This window comes from Heteronotia binoei, chromosome 10, assembly GCF_032191835.1.
Source record: "Heteronotia binoei isolate CCM8104 ecotype False Entrance Well chromosome 10, APGP_CSIRO_Hbin_v1, whole genome shotgun sequence".
Taxonomy (NCBI): domain Eukaryota; kingdom Metazoa; phylum Chordata; class Lepidosauria; order Squamata; family Gekkonidae; genus Heteronotia; species Heteronotia binoei.
In genome coordinates, this window is record NC_083232.1 from 36188621 (window position 1) to 36206567 (window position 17947).

Consider the following 17947-nt stretch of genomic DNA (forward strand, 5'->3'; position numbering starts at 1 on the left):
GGGCCGCAGGGCCCACTATATATACATACCCAAAGTTCCCACACTGCCTGTAACTGGACCATTCAAACCAGTCGGGGGCTCTTGATTGGAGCAAGGCAGCAGGATTTGGATCCTGCTGCCTATTGTTCCCGAGTCCCCCAAGCTCTGTCCTTCTGGCCCCAGTGAGCCAGGCAAGAACTCCAGCTTATAGATACAATTCTAAGCACATGTACAACTCTGCAAGAATTGTGGCTGACCCAAGGCTATTCCAGCAGTTGCAAGTGGAGGAGTGGGGAATCAAACCCAGTTCTTCCAGATAAGAGTCTGCACATTTAACCACTACACCAAACTGGAGTGTGAAAGAAGTAGGAGGAGAGGGGAGGAAGCAAAGGTGGGGGGAATGGGATTGCTGCCCCACAAGTTTCTTGTGGGTCCTCATTTGTACATTCATACATGTCATGATTTAAGACACAAGCAAGCCAAAGTTAAGCAATGGTCTCATAGGTTTCAATGAGAGATTGAATCCTGAGTCCTCATAAAGGACTCAGGATTGGATTTTTGGGTTGGATTTTTTTTACTTTTATCTACCTTTCCATAATATGTACATATTGAAGATCATTTTTGGTTATGTGATATTGAAGTTATTTGTACAGTTTCTGTTTTAAGTTTCAAGTAGTGATCCCAATTTTTACATTATTCACTAAGGCTGGTAGATAGCAGACCAAAGGCTCTCCCCATAGCATTGAATTTGCCACCAATATGGGACACCAGGCTGGGGAAGTGTCTCATTTTCCTTCTCTTATTTTGCTTATGTCCTCTCTCCTTCTCTTTTTTTGTGGTAGAGCACTACTGCAAGGAAAACTTGATAGGAGAAGCCACTTCTTACTTTTCTCCTGATTTAAAGACACACAGGAACTTCCACATCACAATCTGGCAACCTTATTAATCAGAGAAGTTGTTCCAGTGTCTTAAATATACTTTTCATTTTCTGCAGGACTATATAGACTTACTTAAATGAAATTACACTTGGTACAGCTTGAGATTTTACCATCTGAATCCTGACTGAAGAGTCACAGAAACAAACAACCCTCCCCAGCCCTGATCTGAGTTAGTCACATTCTTATTTTTATCTTAGTTTCCTACCTAAAATAACAATAGAATACACTAAGTGTTCCTCTAGGGAAATCCAAACACATTTTGCCACGGTGAGCCCTGCCTATTTTATGAATTTTCTCCATGAGAAATAAATAAGCTAGACTTTATGGTGAATGAGAATTTGATTTAAAACTAGCAGACTACCTGAACAGCTAGATTCATCAAGGAAGAAATCAATGCAGTCTACAATACCATCACAACGTTTGGAAACTGGAATACAGCTGTTAGTGGATGGACACAACAAAGACCCATTGAAACAATCTTTAATGGCTGAATGAGGAAAAAAGAGAGACAGAAATTGGTTAGTAAGAAGGTTCCTGTTACAAATGTATTTATTTTTTAAGGAAAAATGCCACCTCTCCAGGGGAACCTGCCCAAGGCAGCTTATGAAATAAATCATAATGAAAACATAAAACCAAAGTTTTTAATTAATAAGTAAGCATCATGTTACCATACTGAAATAAGAAATACAGCTAATTATTCAGCTGACATACTATCCCATATTTTAGGATGTTTTGGATGCTGCTCACCTTCACAGCCTATTTCAAAGTGCTGCACTAATCTATGAAGTTCTACTACAACTAGGTTCTGAATATGTACAAATGTTGATCATGCTCCAATGTATTCTCTCATTTTGAATAATTTTGCCCTCATATTTGCTATATGGGCACAAATTGATTAGGTGCATGAAAAAGCACTTCCAATCTGTTAATTGCTTCCTAGCTGAGATTCTTCCAGTGGAGACCTACCAAAGAGACAAAACTTGTATTTCTGATGTCCTAAGCAGAGTTACATCCTTAGAACAGCAGTGCTATCTGAAGCAGATTTACATCCTCTATGTCAATTGAAGTCAAATTGCTTAGAATGGCACTGTCAATCTAAGTCTTAACCAATGGGCAACTGAGGCAGCTGCCCAGGACTGCCCACTGGAGATGGGGTCCTGACCACGCACAGCCCCAACCTCTGATGAATGGAGGTGGCTTGCTCAGTGGCAGAGGCCAGTTACTCCTGTTCCATCTTCAGCTTCCAGAGACAACAGTGACTTCTGCCCACTATACATGGAATGAGGGCCTGATGACAGGTGGTGGGCACTACAGAGGATGTGGCAAGGACTGGTCATGGTGTGATTCAGGGGCCCCATTCTTAATTTTTGCTCAGGACCCTAGAATCACTAAGACTTCCCTTGCTGTTAATAACTTGCCTCTAAATGACTTGTTAACTGTAAGCAGATTTTAGTGAAGAATGAGAGGTTATCTGAAGCTTGTATCTGTGGCTGTTTCAGACAAGCAAGGAACATTTGATATTTCACGCATTTAAGTAACAAAATTCATTTGTGCATCTGGAGTATCCTCAGGATTTGTGAATATCTTGGTGTGAAAGCTGCCTCAGTAACCTGGGCTGTGATTGGCTGTGCTATTATTCAATCAACTTTTTTAAATGTTATAGAAACATGTCCACTGTGACCTTCACTTATGGTAGAACAGTACATTTTGTCAATAAGTCTTTATTGCTTGCAGAGATCATATCTTAAGTATGCTCATTAGGCAGCACACCTATTGTACTTTGATTAGTCCAAGATATCAATGGTAGCTCGCATTTCATATCACAGCTACAATCCAGAGATGTCTTGTATTTCATATTATACTGCAGCCAAAGCACTGAATGAAAATTTGATGGTACAAAAATACTGTACAAAAACACAAAGCTCAGTAATTATGTTTAAGTAACTCAATAGTGACAACAAATGAATATTTATCACTGCATCGGTAATTTATACTAAAATGTTCTGTACTGTGTTGTTCACATCTGCAACCATATCAAGGGTACTTTCTTTTTCTAACCTGCATACTATCACACTGTAGCATTCAGTTATAATCTCTCAAATCATCTAACCTAAAGGAACTCTAAACAGATAATCTTGGGGAAAATTCATAAGCCTTCAACTACTTCATGATGGGATCACTGATCTATAGGATGTGACTTGAATGCCTGTACCTAATCTTCCAGAAAGTAACTACATTCTGGCATTACCAGATCTACTTTGACTAATGAAATGTTCCGTAGTGTTGCCTGAGGTTATTATTTACATTATTCTTTAAGAAACTATCAACAAAATATTTTTTCATTGCTATAAAACAAATGATCTAACAGAGTAATTCAACGTTTAAAATAACAGTGTCTGAGTTTGGGATTATGATAAAGGAAAAAAGATGGACAATCACATGCATAGTTATAAATAACAGTGAGCCACTTGACAGATACTGCTAAATTGGTGGGAGAAAGTACTATTCAAATAAAATAAAATTCAGAAGTGGTTTGCCATTGCCTGTCTCTGCGTCACAATCCTGGTATACCTTGGAGGTCTCCTATTCAAATGCTAGCCAGGGCTGACCCCTGCTTAGCTTCAAAGTTGAGACAAGATGAGGCTAGCCTGAGTTATCCAGGTCAGGGCACTGCTAAATTAATAACAGCCAAATTCTAAGCATGGTTGCATCAGAAAACAGCACAAATAATGAGGCATGCTCACTGCATCAAGGTACATCTCTAAAACAATATTGCAAGCAAATACTCTGGTGCCACTATTTGGCATCAGAATATGATGGCAGAGAACTTTCAAGTGTGAAACATTAATCATATATCCCAACTGAAACATGCTGAACTTTTGCTGGGTCAAGCCCTCCATGGTACTCTTTAATATTAGCAGAATCACTGGCTTTGCTCCATTGCTCATGGGAAAACAATGTGTGAAATATGTGGAGTATGCTTATAGACTGTAGCTTCCACATAGTATATAAAGTCTAACAATTAGTTGTATTAACTATAGTGAAATTATTTCTTTATGAAAATCAATGCATCTAAATTCCACATTAAATTTATTGAATGACACCAAAGAACACATTAGAGATTGGGGCTTCAATAGGTTTCATATTCATTGTTATTAAAAATTATTTTCCCATCGAAATGATGCATACTGGGTTTTGGCATGTGGAATGAAAACAAAATGGTGTTAACAATATAGTTAATTAACAAACTCAAAATGTGCATATAGCATTATCCTTTAATTTGCAGAGTGTATTTTTTTAAAAAATACCAGTATTGAATTTAGTGAATTAGTGAATATGAACTTCATGACTGAGTAATATTGAAATTATTTTGACCATGGCTTGTGATTAGTTGTCACCCTACAATGTCATATCTCAGAATTTCTAACAAATCCTCAACACAGAGTGCATTCAGGTAAATGAAATTGCTTGAGTGAACTGAGTGTTAGCCACATACTATAGAATTTAATAAATTAATCACTTGGACTTTGATTTGTTCAAGTAATTCATGTTTGAGAAGGATTAGTTCAATTATCTCAATTTTATGACAACCAGTTGAGTTTTATTTAAAACTTTCACTGGTTTGATTAATAGGAACTGATAATGTTCATTAGAGCCAAGGCCATACTTTTAAGAAGAATTTATCATTCAGTGAAGGAAATGGTGTGAAGCTGCCTTAAGTTTAAAGGTGTGTTATTTCTTTATGTTTAGTTGTTGCCACAAACAAGAAACTGAAACACATTTTTGTTAGCAAAGCAGAGGGCTAAATATAACCTCTTATCCACATGTGGGACCTCTCTATTAAAAAATAGAAACTACTTTATTTAATAATTACTAACATATTTAATAATGCTATGCATGGGATCTGAACATTTATTATTTTAAAAAATAATATTCTGATTATCAGTAAAAACTACCAAGGCAGGTTGCCATTCAACAATTTAGAACTACAACGTGATAATCAAACACAATGCCCCTGTACAAATTGATGGTGAGGCCTCATTTGGAGTACTGTGTACAATTCTGGTCACCACGCCTCAAAAAAGATATTATAGCATTGGAAAAAGTCCAGAAAATGGCAACTAGAATGATTAAAGGGTTGGAACACTTTCTGTACGAAGAAAGGTTAAAGCACTTGGGGCTCTTTAGCTTGGAGAAATGTCAACTGAGTGGTGACATGACAGAGGTTTGCAGGATTATGCATGGGATAGAGAAAGTAGAGAAAGAAGAACTTTTCTCCCTTTCTCACAATACAAGAACTCGTGGGCACTCAATAAAATTGCTGAGCAGTCAGGTTATAATGGATTTAAAAAGTACTTCTTCACTCAAAGAGTGATTAACATATGGAATTCACTGCCACAGGAGATGGTGGTGGCTACAAGCATAGACAACTTCAAGAGGCGATTGGATAAGCATATGGAGCAGAGGTCCATCAGTGGCTATTAGCTACAGGGTACAGATGGAACTCTCTGTCTAGGGCAGTGATGCTCTGTATTCTTGGTACTTGGGGGGGGGGCAACAGTGGGAGGGCTTCTAGTGTCCTGGCCTCACTGGTGGACCTCCTGATGGCACCTGTTTTTTTGGCTACTATGTGACAGAGTGTTGGATGGGCCATTGGCCTGATCCAACATGGCTCACGTTCTTAATAAAACTATAAACTACAAAACTACAGATAACTAGTCAAGCACCGATAATAACAGAATAATCCAGATAAAAGTCAGGGCCCAATACTAAAAGACAGGATAAAATCTCAATAAAACTGAATGGCCACTGTTATCTGCTCAGCCCAAATGCATGATAAAAGGAATGGCTTTGACAAGCTTCCTGAAATTTTGAAAGAATGGGGGACAGTTGACATTCCAAGGGAGATAGTGTTGGTGTCTCTCCCAAAAAGCCCTTGTCAAGCATAACACCCACCTGCTGAACTTCTAGCAGAAGTGGCTCATAGAATATGTCTATCCCCTCTCCTAAGTAAGTGGTTAGATTCACGTCAGAGAAGATGGTCTTTGATGTATCCTGGTTACTATTTAGGTATTTAAACCTAGGTATTCTTATGAACTATGAACTGCAGTTGCAGAAACTGAATTCAACCTGGCTTAATGTTTCCATAATGACTGAACCCAGTCCACAAACAAGACAATATCAGTTGAACCAGTTGAAGTTTTGGAGAAACATAGGGGATTTTTTTTTAAAAAAAGCCATATCTCTTAAAAATGGTCTCTCTTCCATGACTTTTAATCATTAGTCCAGATAAAAATATGGTGCTTTTTCATACTGATATAGTGACATAGTAATGAATTGTGTATAATTAGTTGCCTACAGGGGTGCTGAAACCCAGGAAGAATTATTGGCTTAGTCCTAAGGAGGTCTACTTAGAAGTAAATCCCATTTTATTCAATGTGCCTTTCTCTCAGCAAATAATTCTTTGGATTGTATTCTGCACTTATATTGTTTCTCCTCTATATACTCAATATTTGTGGTGGTCACCCAAGATCCAAGCATCTGTTGCCTCCTCAGATGCCTTCATGTTCAACAGTTCAGAATGTAGAAACCTCCTCCTTTGTGTAAATTGCTTACACTGGGTTGGGGATTTACATCTGTTTTATTTCAGGTTGCCAGCTCTGTGTTGGGAAATTCCTGGAGATTTAGGGTGGAGTCTGGGGTGGGTGGAATTTGGGAAGGAAGCCCATCAGCTATGTGATGCCATACAGTCCACCTTCCAAAGTTGCTATCTTCTCCAGGATAACTGATCCCTGTCTGGAGATCAGTTGTAATTCTGGAAGAACTCCAGACAACCTGGAAGTTGGCAGCCTCAGTTTTATTGGGCTATTCAGGCTGAGGAATTTGTAGTAGTAATAGTAGTAGCAACAGCAGCAGCAACAACAAAACAACAGCAATAATAATATGCTATCAGTGACAGAAGTTAAAGAATTTTATGCCAGTTTAGAAGGTAAAATTCCCACTGTACTCCTTTTGGATTCTGTGCAAATGCTTCTGAAATTTTTTTAGAGATATAGAGTCCAGTGGGGGAAACAGCATCACAGTAATAATAGCTTGGAGTAACATATCCAAGTACCTTTTATTCTCTGCATGAATCCTTTGGTGAAGGCTTTTAACTATAACTTCTGGAATTTGGTGGCCATTTTAATGTTTTTACTTTTTCTTTAAAGTTGCATTTACTGCTTTGCAGTTAATGAATATTGTATGTGGTCCTGGATCCTTGATAGTTAAAACTGACTTTTGTGAGAGAGATAATTAACATTGCATATTAACATTTCATGATGCTGATATTAAATATATGTATGATCATGAATGCTAATGAAGTTTTTCACAGGTGCAACTACTTTTGTTTGTACCATGATGGGGGAAATATGCCAGCCCTTTAAAAATTTTATTCTTTAATGATTTGTTTACATTTCAAGGTTTATAGGGATACACCTCAAATTCTTTTGAATGCAATATAAAGGACATGGAAACCATTTCTCACTTTTTCTACAAGCAGCTAAGCTATATGCCACACATATTATGCACATACATTTTTTTTTAAAAAAATCTGGTTTTTAAACACTTTTTAAAGACAATAAACAAGTAAGATTCATTTTTCTTTGCTAGAAGTCAGATAGAAGGACCAGCTAAGCACAGCATTTGTAACAGCATCCAATAATTTCATGCTTCGGTAGGATGGAGTGGGAAATAAAATCCACCATATTAATAGCTATAATTCAACATTAACATATATATCCAACTATCAAGCTGTTCAGCCACTATGGCCGGAAACTGCCTGTGTACACAAATCTTTAAATCACACATGGCAAGAATTTTGTGGTGGCAATAGTGGTGGTGATGAGGGGGTTTGGAAGATGTGAGTGATAGATATTCTGATTGCTTCACTTTTCACTCTGGAGTTACATTTTATCTCTACAGACCGTATTTTTCTCAGCCTATCTTGTTCTCTAGGAAAAGTTTTTTTCCTGCACTTCATGCAGTTTGGGACTCAAAGCCCCCCAAAAGAATTTGAGTGGCTTGTGGTACAGACTGGAGAATTATAATAACTGAAACAATGATCATTTATTTAATTATAGGATGCTGCTTTTTAAACCACAGGGCTTGTAAATTGGGAAAATGTCTTCAAAAGACAAGTGCTTTGGTACTGTTTTGAAATTAATTAAGAAATGAAATACATCCATCAGTTGTCAAAATAGCACAGGATGCCAAGACTGAGGAAATAAGGAGATAAATGTAAATGCAATGGCTTGGATGTTCTACTCACCGAAGACACTTTTGCTCACAAAAGAGAGAGAGGGACATTTTTACTGATTCTCCCCTACTACCACAGCACTCTGTTTCAACTCTCATTATGTTCTTGAGAGTCCATTGATGCACAGGGGGCATAATTCCAGAGGGCACAGAAGACTGCATCAAGAGGGAGGAGTCAGGAAAGTTGCCTTTTATCCAGTGTGGGTCTGCTTGTCCTGTAAAAGTGTTTACGCTACGAAGTCTGAGGAATATGGTAGTGTTTTCTTTCCTGCATATATGAATCTATACATTTGGGATTTATAGGAAATAGGGTTGCCAAGTCCAATCCCAGAAATATCTGGGGACTTTGGGGGTGGAGCCAGGAGACTTTGGGGGTGAAGCCAGGAGACACTGGGGTGGAGCTAGGAGGGAGGGGGGAAACGGCGCCGGGGCGCGTGGCGAGCCGCCCCGTCTCGGAGCGGGCAACGCTGCTGCGTGGCTGCCGCCTCTTCTCCGCTCGCCGTGGCTGCTCCTCCGAGATGGGCTCAGACTGAGCCCATCTCGGAGGAGCAGCTGCGGTGGGACGGCAGCGGCACAGTGGCCTCACCTGCTCCGCCTCTGGGGTGAAATCGGAGGGGGGGGTGGAGGTGGGCCGGGGGTGTGGCGAGCCGTGAGTCCGGGTTCTAGAAGGGCCCGGATTCATGGCTCGCCATGCTCCTGGCCTGCCTCCGCCCTCTCCTTCTCTGGTTTTGCCTGCGCTGCTGCTGCCTCTTGGCTGCTCCTCTGAGATGGGCTCAGCCTGGGCCCATCGCGGAAGAGCAGCTGTGGTGGGCGGGGAGGGGGCGGCAGCGGCGGGGCGGCCTCGCCCGCTCCAGGATCGGGCAGCTCACCATGCTCCCCGGCGCCATTTCCCCCTCCCCCCGCTTCCGTTTTTTTGGGGAGCGGGGGAAGAGGGTGGAAATCCTGGGGTCCCCCACCAGGGCAGGAGGGTTGGGAAGCCTAATAGGAAATCAACTGCCTTCTAATTCACTTTAATGGAATAACAGCTCAAAAGGATGTGGTAAGAGTCAGCATGCTGTAGAGGTTAGACTTGTGGAAGAAGCTGTGAACACACGCGTATCATTATGCACCCCTGTGGGTTTGGCCCTCTATTGGAATTGGGGGAAAGTATTTGTCTCTTTGGGAGAGTGGTAGGAGAGGGCTAAAAAAATAAAGGACAATCCTGGGAGAAAAAGGAGTTTTGAGGGGAAAAGGGAGCCCTGAATACAAAAGAGGAGACAGAAACTATCTGGGTCAGAGGGCAAAGAAGAGAGGAACATGAGAAGAGACAACTGCAGCCTTCAGAGACCTGCAGCATCACAGAAGCCTGAAGAATAGCATCACCACCACAGCCAGCCAAGCCACTGCAGGTTGGGTTGCCAGCCTCCAGATGGGGCTGGAGAGTTCCTGCTTTTACAACTGATCTCCAGTCGGCAGAGAATAGCTCCCCTGGAGAAAATGGCTGCTTTGAAGGGTGGACTCTATGGCATTATACCATGCTGAGGCCCCTCCCCTCCCCTCCCCAAATTGTGCTCTCTCCTGGATCCATCCCCAAAGTCTTCAAGTATTTTCCTGTACGCAGAATGGAAGAGACTGAGAAGGCCTCAGAGAGAGAAACAGTAAAAGACTCAACTCATTGTATTGTCTAAGTTTGAGTTTGTATGTGTGTCTTGTTTTCATTTCCCATCCTTCTTTGTTAAATTAAATCCTACTTCTGTTTTAAGTTCCGCTTCTATTTGGCTATAGGTGATTGAAGGTTTGGGAGTTGTGTTTAATTTCTTCTTCTTTTATTTGCCTACTGGCTGTCCCTCCGATTAGGAAGTGGAGGCCAGTGGGCTGAAGGCACCACTACTTCCTTTTTTCTTGTCTCATCCCCTTCCATTAACAAACCCAGGTTCCATCATTTCTTCCCTCAACTGGGATTTGTGGGAGAAACTGGGGTTACAATTACATGAGCTAGTCAACTCCTTTGCCTATTAAAGCTTCAAGAAGTTGTTCAAGCTGCACTGGGAATCCATCAAAAGTATTCTCAGTACACCTTATACTTAATACCTTCAGTTTGCTGTCTCAAATTATACTAGTTTTAATTTAATACAGTAATACCTAGAGAACTGCCATATTTTGCAAATGTGTAACACTTACGGCAATCAGCTTCATCTTCATTGAATTTACAGTCCGTAACCCCATCACATCTCAAGAGTGATGGAATACACAGCTGGTTACCACACTGGAACTCAGTATCCTTGCAAAGCCTCAGAGGTTCTGTGGTTGGTTGCTCAGTTGGGCAGGCCATTTCATCGGATCCATCTGTACAGTCCTCCACTTGGTCACATTTCAGAGAAAGAGGCACGCACTGCTTCACATATATACAAGTGAATTGGTCAGTGGGGCAGGTCGGAGGCTGTGGTGCAACTGATCCTACAGAAAGAAGATATGGTGGAAAATGTCAGTCCTTTGATTTTCTATAAATCCTAAATGTATAGAATCATAGAATTCATTAATATGAATTGCTAGTATGGCAAATGATAGCTTTACAGTGTTTGACCATACAGATGTTTTACCTGATGGAACTCTCTGCCCAACAACATCCATGCCCTGTGGGAGCTAATGCAGTTCCACAGGGCTTGCAAGGCAAAGATATTCCACCAGGCTTTTGGTTGAGTATAGCAATAGGTCCCACCCTATTGGCACTCCCTCCCCCTACTCCCCCTCCCTCTTCTTTGACTTTCTGTCTCTTTCCATATTTTTGTGGGGCAGGGACATAGTTAGAATCTGATATGTTAAATGTCATCTGAGAACATTTTTATTTATATTATTTATATCATTCTATTATCCATGAATGTTTTTATTATAGAATCATAGGGCGTTTTCGCACTTACCTTTTACTGGCGCGACCACCCTCCTCACGCCGGCGGATCTGCAGGGATTTCGCACCAGAAGCGCCGGCGCAGCCAAAAGAGCCGGCAACTTCCGTCGCGGAGCCAGCTCAAACGTTTTCCTGCTTCTTGGCGGTTTCCGTTTGAGCTGGCTCCGCGACGGAAGTTGCCGGCTCTTTTGGCTGCGCTGGCGCTTCTGGTGCAAAATCCCTGCAGATCCACCGGCGTGAGGAGGGTGGTCGCGCCAGTAAAAGGTAAGTGCGAAAACGCCCATAGAGTTGGAAGGGACCTCCAGGGTCATCTTGTCCAAATGCAGGAAACTCACAATACCTCTCCCTAAATTCACAGGCTCTTCATTGCTATCAGATGGCCAGCTAGCCTCTGTTTAAAAACCTCCAAGGAAGGAGAGCCCACCACCTCCCGAGGAAGCCTGTTCCACTGAGGAACCGCTCTAAGGATCAGGAAGTTCCTCCTAATGTTGAGCCGGAAACTCTTTTGATTTAATTTCAACCCATTGGTTCTAGTCCTATCTTCTGGGTACTGGTCCTACCTTCTATGTTGTTCACCACCCTGAGCCATGTGTACTCAGGGGTAGGGCGGTCTATACATTTGAATTATAAATAAATAAAGCTATTCTGCATACTTTTTATTGCACACTAAAAAATCCTACCTAGTATTTTTCTTTTATTTCATTTTGTGAGCTTATGCTGCAACCCTTGCGATTAATAGATTTGAAAATGAAACTTACTTTGCTAGCAATGCCCACTGATGCTTTATTTACCATGCAAAATGAGCTATATTCTGAATGTATTCTCATCTTTGCAGTATAGTCAGAAAACAGCAAAATTGCAAGTTGACCTTTTTAGTTGCACTGATGATTTAATTGCATTTTAGTTGTACCGATGATCAAAAATATTCACCTGCCAGATTTGTCTATCAGTATCTCTGTGCCTGCCATCCGAAACAATGCTGCCAGGACCTAAGGAAACCTCTGATCATGTTTTAGGTGCTTTTTGACTGTGACAAAAATCGCTTTATCTGGGAGGATGTTAACCACCTAAAGGTGTGTGGGGAAGATGGATGTTTGGGAGCATAATAGAGTATAATCTTTATGTCAAGACGAAAGACAATATGATAAAATTGAGATATCATCTCTCCCCACTCTGGACATAAAGAAACAATACTTCCAAGCATAGAGTGCCCTTTGCCTATGACAGGCCTGGCCATGTGCAAAGTGTCCAGAAGCACTCTCCCTGACTATGCAAAAAGGAAGAATTATATTAGCAAATTCCCTGCTGTTTATCCTCATCAGTTGCTAATTAGATTTGTACTGCTTCTGCACATGAATGTGCATGTTCATGAATGTGCCTAATGTGTATTATTAAGCTTATATGAATGTGTGCAGTTCAAACTCCCCCCACCCCCACAAAAATCAGATCTTACAAAGAACAAAAGACAATTTTGCTGAATCAAATCTATGCTCCATCTAGTCTAGCATCCTGTTTCCAAGCAGATGCATTGTGGAATTCTACACTTGAGGGCATGAAAGCAGCATCTTCCCCAGACCAACTGTTGCTGATTCATAGGTATGTTGCCTCTAAATGTGAAGGTTCAATTTATTCATTGAGAAATCTATGTTCTCTCTGAGTTTGTGCTGTCAGTTTTTAAAGTCATGCAAGCTAGCAGTCCTCATTGTATCTTGCAAGGAATTCCATAAATTGTGTGTTGTGTACAGAAGTACTTCCTTTTTATCTATCTGAATTTACTGTATACCAGTCTCATGGAATATCCTCCAATTCTAGTATTATGTTCAGATTTAATAATGTTTCCCATACTCATTTCACACACATACTTTTACACATTCTTTGGGAGGAGATTATTTGGGGTCTCATTTCTTATGTTTTAAATTATGACGTATAAATTATCTTGAGCCATGAGGAAAGTCAGAATATAAATGGTGATACGATTACCATGCCTCTTGGACATATGCAAGTACATCAACCCCGGTTCAAAATGTTGAACACAATAATTTCCCTGATAACTCCTGTGCTTTCAGGGAAATGTACCTATAAAGGCTATTCTCAAGTAGTGGTGAATTTAGTTTACAGATAAAAAAATGGAAGATGCCACGATATTTGAGATTTTTTTGCTCTACAAAAATAGACCTAGATCGGTTTTCTAAATACTGTTGGAGAGTCAGAGACTTAGGTTAATGCTACATAAAACCACAGGAGCGTTTAGTTTTTGGCTTCTAAACAACACTTAGCTGACAGCCATTCTCAGTGCTCTCTGCTTCTGCTGTAATGTGCAAAGTGGGAATCATGGATCTCGCCATGAGTGAGATGTACAAGTCCCAAATCACAAATTGTAGCAGCAGGGAAAGAAGAGGCATGACTCTCAAAGGTTCTCTGTAATATACGAGCCAGCTCTGAAGCAGAATCTACACACACAGCAGAATTTGTGGATTGTTCCACCTCAGGCCACAGGCAGGGAAGAATACAGTTTTAGAGGGCCCTTAATATAAAATACTGCAAGTAAAAAAATAATAGCTGTTTGGGGCTGGGGGAGGAAAGCCTAGTTTTGCTTATCTTCTACAAGCAAGGAGGTTTGCTTTAGGTTAGGGAACATTTTAAAAACCTAAGGCTCTGCAAGCTTGGCTGTTGTCTGAGAAGAAAACCTGAACAAATAGGTGAAAAGATGGTTTCTCTGCTCCTTCTTAGCTTTCTGTGGAAACTGTTAGAGCAGATGCAGAGCAGCTGCTAGGACATGCAACAATTAACTATGATGTGAGGCAAACAATTTACATAGGCTTGCATCTAATGAGCTGAAAGGGAGGATTTTTGTTGCCTTATGCCCTCCAGAAAGATAATTCCTGTGACTGAGGGACTCACATGGACAAAACGCCATGCAGGTTTGGGAGTTACAGCAAGGATGAACATGAGGGTGACATTTCCCTTCTCTCTATATCATAGGGTTGCCAATTCCCAGGTGTGGCAGAGGATCCCCCATTTAGAGGCTCTCCACCCACTTCAGGGTCATCAGAAAGTGGAGGGGGGGGGGCTAGGGAAATGTCTGCTGGGCACTCCATTATTCCCTATGGAGACCAATTCCCATAGGGTATAATGGAGAATTGATCTGTGGGTATCTGGGACTCAGGGCCCCCCTGTTTTTTGAAGTAGAGGCACCAAATTTGCAGCATAGCATCTGGTGCCTCTCCTTAAAATACCTTCCAGGTTTCAAAAAGATTGGACTAGGGGGTCTAATTCTATGAGCCCCAAAAGAAGGTGCCCCTATCATTCATTATTTCCAATGGAGGGTTTGGGTGCAGAAATGCACAAGTGGTGGTTCAAAACCCTGGGATACAGATTCACTTATGTGCATGCCAGTAACTGATTAAAAAAGGAGGTGAAAACAGAAGGGATGATTCAGACTTCCCAAACAGGTTGACTTTGTGAAAGGGGAGTTCAGGCAGCTGGAAATGTGGGGTAAATGCGCTTACATCCATAAAGACTGGACTTTGCCCAGTGTCAAAGACAGGTCAGAATGGGTTGTCGATGACTGGGGAATGGGTGGCAGATGTTGCTGTCTGATTTTGCACTTTAATCTGGAAGGGAACAGCAATGACATCAGATCAAACTGTGCATTTGACTGCAGCATAGGACACCAAGTTCAGGGCTTTCAAATTCATAACTTTTCAATTCTAATAGAACTTTAATTGCAGTCTGATAACTACTGTGTTCTAGAAAGGTGTAGTTGACTTAAATGGTATTACTCTAGAGTAAAGGAGTTAAATCATTGCTGATTCATTCCCTTTATGATCCCAGCCAAAGAGCCCATTTTTGTAGTTCTGAAAAAGTCACCCTCATTACCTTGAATAATGAGAGTACTTAAATCCTTGGCAGAAATAAGGCCCAAGTATTTATACCTTCGTGACACCTCACTCTTTGAATGTTGAACTCAAGGGAAGTCAATTTAAATAGGGATTAAGGCTAGGATCAAAGCAACATTATTTGGTGGGAAGATTTAGAAAAGAAATCAATAGAAAGGCATACAAATAGCGGTGTGCAGGATGGAAGTGTTAATATGATGAGAAGTGAAAAGTGGTGGTTCTGAGATTTGAGATGTCTGGCCAAGTTGATCAAATTCTTACCGATTAATCTAGTGTAAATCCAAACTTAATACCTTGGAAATCAGTGGGAATACTCTATGTTAACAGAACATTTTCATCATCTTTACAATAAAGCAGACTTGAGCTTTCAGACAGTAAACATTTAACACAATAAAGCCTCGATTTTTAATTGTACTTTTCATTATAATGCTTTATTAACATTAATGATTCAGTTCTTCCTGCAGCATTAAAGTTTGCTTTGAATTTGTCAGACCTCTTATGCTATTTATGTATCCAACCAAGATATACACTGGGGTATAATTTGGTTCCTGGAGCACAAAGATATAATAAATGCTTATATATAGTACAAATTAAATGTTTCTGCTTACAAAATACTGGGAGACTAACACATTCTAATGCTTGTTTATTACAAGATATAAAAGACCTTCAGGATCTAATTCACATTCATTTTTTATGCTTTTGTCCCCCAAAACACACCATCCATCCTTCCTCAGTAATTGTACCCATGCTAATGTTTACCTATGTTAAGCTGAATAGTTTGTTTCACTGATCAAATTCAATATTTTGGAAAGGGTATTTAACATATAGGCTACACTTAGACATCATGTCGTCTGGTTTCTGTGATTCCTCTGCTTCCTTCTTCCCTTCCTACATCATGTCAAAATGGCACAGTTCCCGGTTTAGAACTAACCACAATTTGTAGTGACATCCAAATCAAATGCATTAAACAATTTTAGTGTGTTCCTTGACCACAACTCAGGACTCTAAACCAGGATTAAACAGAGGTTTAAAATCTTGGCATGCAAACAATAAACACTCAGTACTTTACTAAAAAAACCAGGTTGGACGCCACAAGAAACTGTGGTTAGTTTGGTATCAGAAACCCTTCAGTCTCTGTACTTGACAGCAAGAGAGGAGAGGACAGCAAGACAGCACATGATTTGGCCATGTTTTGAAAAGACTACAGTTTATTGATGAATCTAAATAAGGCACACATGCTATTACTCAGGGCTTTTTTGTAGCAAGAACTCCTTTGCATATTAGGCCACACCCCCTGATGTAGCCAATTCTCCAAGAGCTTACAGGGCTCTTAGTACAAGGCGTACTGTAAGCACCAGGAGGACTGGCTACATCATTGGTGTGTGGCCTAATATGCAAAGGAGTTCCTGCTACAAAAAAGCCCTACTACTTATTTAGTTACTTACTATATATATACCTGCCTGTTTATTAAGCCACCTATTAAGGTGGCTTACAAGCATTAAAGTACAAGATTAAAACAAACGACAAATCCAGAAATATGAATAGCAGCCTAAAACTACAAACCTTCAACTCCATATAAAAATCAGTAAAACCTAGATTGATAAAACCAAGAGTTCATCAATAAAAATATTATTAAAACTCAAAACTGCAGTAAGAAGTGGGGGCAAACCATGATCACAATCCCAGCTCTAAAATAACTGAAATTGGATCCACCCATCTCTCTCCAAAGCCCTTCAGAAAATAACTCTTCAGTATTAGGTCCACAGTGTGAGTGCTGACTGAGTCCCTTTGGGCAGGGATTTCCCTGGGACCATGGCTGAAAAACCCTTTCCTATGTGTATACCAGCTTTCTTGCACTCAAGGTAACTATACAAGAGCAGAGCTGGCTGATCTTAGGGTGTATCTGTGTGAAGTGCCCTCAAGTCACAGCCAGCTTACAAGTAACCCCAGCAAAGGGGCTTTCAAGGCAAGTGAGAAGCAGAAGTGGTTTGCCATTGCCTTCCTCTGCAGATGGTCTTTGTGATGGTCTTCTTTCCAAGTACAAAACTTGTTTAGCTTCTGAGATCTGACTATCTGCCACCACCTTCCTTCCTATCTTAGGGTATGGGCAGGTTTAAAGACCATCCCTCAGATACCCTTATCCATAAACCTGAGAATGTCTTAACTTTTTGCATGAATATCTCTTTTGAAAGAACTGCAGTGCTGCTGAATCTCAGAGATGAAGAGTCCTCTGATAACAAAATCACAAAGGAATAAACTTTGTAGCTAAACTCCAGAGATCCAACTGGAACCAAGCACAATAAGTTAACTTCAGTGGGCTAAAGTCTTTCTTGGACACGTTTTAGCAAAATACTATGGGGTGTGCACAATCTGAATTTCCAATACATTTTGAGAAAATGGCAGTTTTTGAAGAGATTTACCAAAGTAGAATTATAAATATTAATAAACTTGTTCTTCCTCCCCAAGAACATTTGTTCAAAACTGAAAGTGTTTCATGCATCTCTGAATACACATAGTAGGTAGTTGTTACCAGTATATATTATGCAGCTACCAGTGGGTTTAATCCAAGGGAGTGAAGATGCTTGCTGATTCCTCCCTCCCCCGCAGGTCTCCTTCACCTGTCTCCAGAAGCTGTACTTTGGAGTACAGGGGGAGAGCAAAAAAGTTGTATTCCACTGATAGAAATTCCTTTAATCAGCATAAATTATCAATGAATACAGTCCAATGTGTTTACTTGCTTGCTTTTTCCTCAAGAATTCTCAGGAAAAGAAGCAGTTAGAAGTGTATAGAAATGTTTTCTCCCCCTCTTGATTGGGAACTGTCAGATGGCTTGGAAGACTTACATTGCGGGGATTCAATGGAAAATTTTAGTTAGGCAGTGGAGATTGAAACCAATCACTGATCCAAGTGTCTCTACCTCTTAGTTGGCAGTTCCCCTGACATCTGGTTCT

General features: G+C 40.6%; 1 protein-coding gene across 1 annotated transcript in view; it reads right to left on the reverse strand.

Annotated features, from left to right (window-relative positions):
- The window catches only part of MALRD1 (MAM and LDL receptor class A domain containing 1), a 367497-nt gene that overhangs the window by 78296 nt on the left and 271254 nt on the right, over positions 1–17947 (reverse strand). The window contains exons 24-25 of the mRNA XM_060248396.1: positions 10374–10649; positions 1279–1404 (exon numbers count right to left, since the gene is read on the reverse strand). Coding sequence (XP_060104379.1) covers positions 1279–1404; positions 10374–10649 — 402 coding nt within the window. The remainder of the gene's footprint in view (positions 1–1278; positions 1405–10373; positions 10650–17947) is intronic.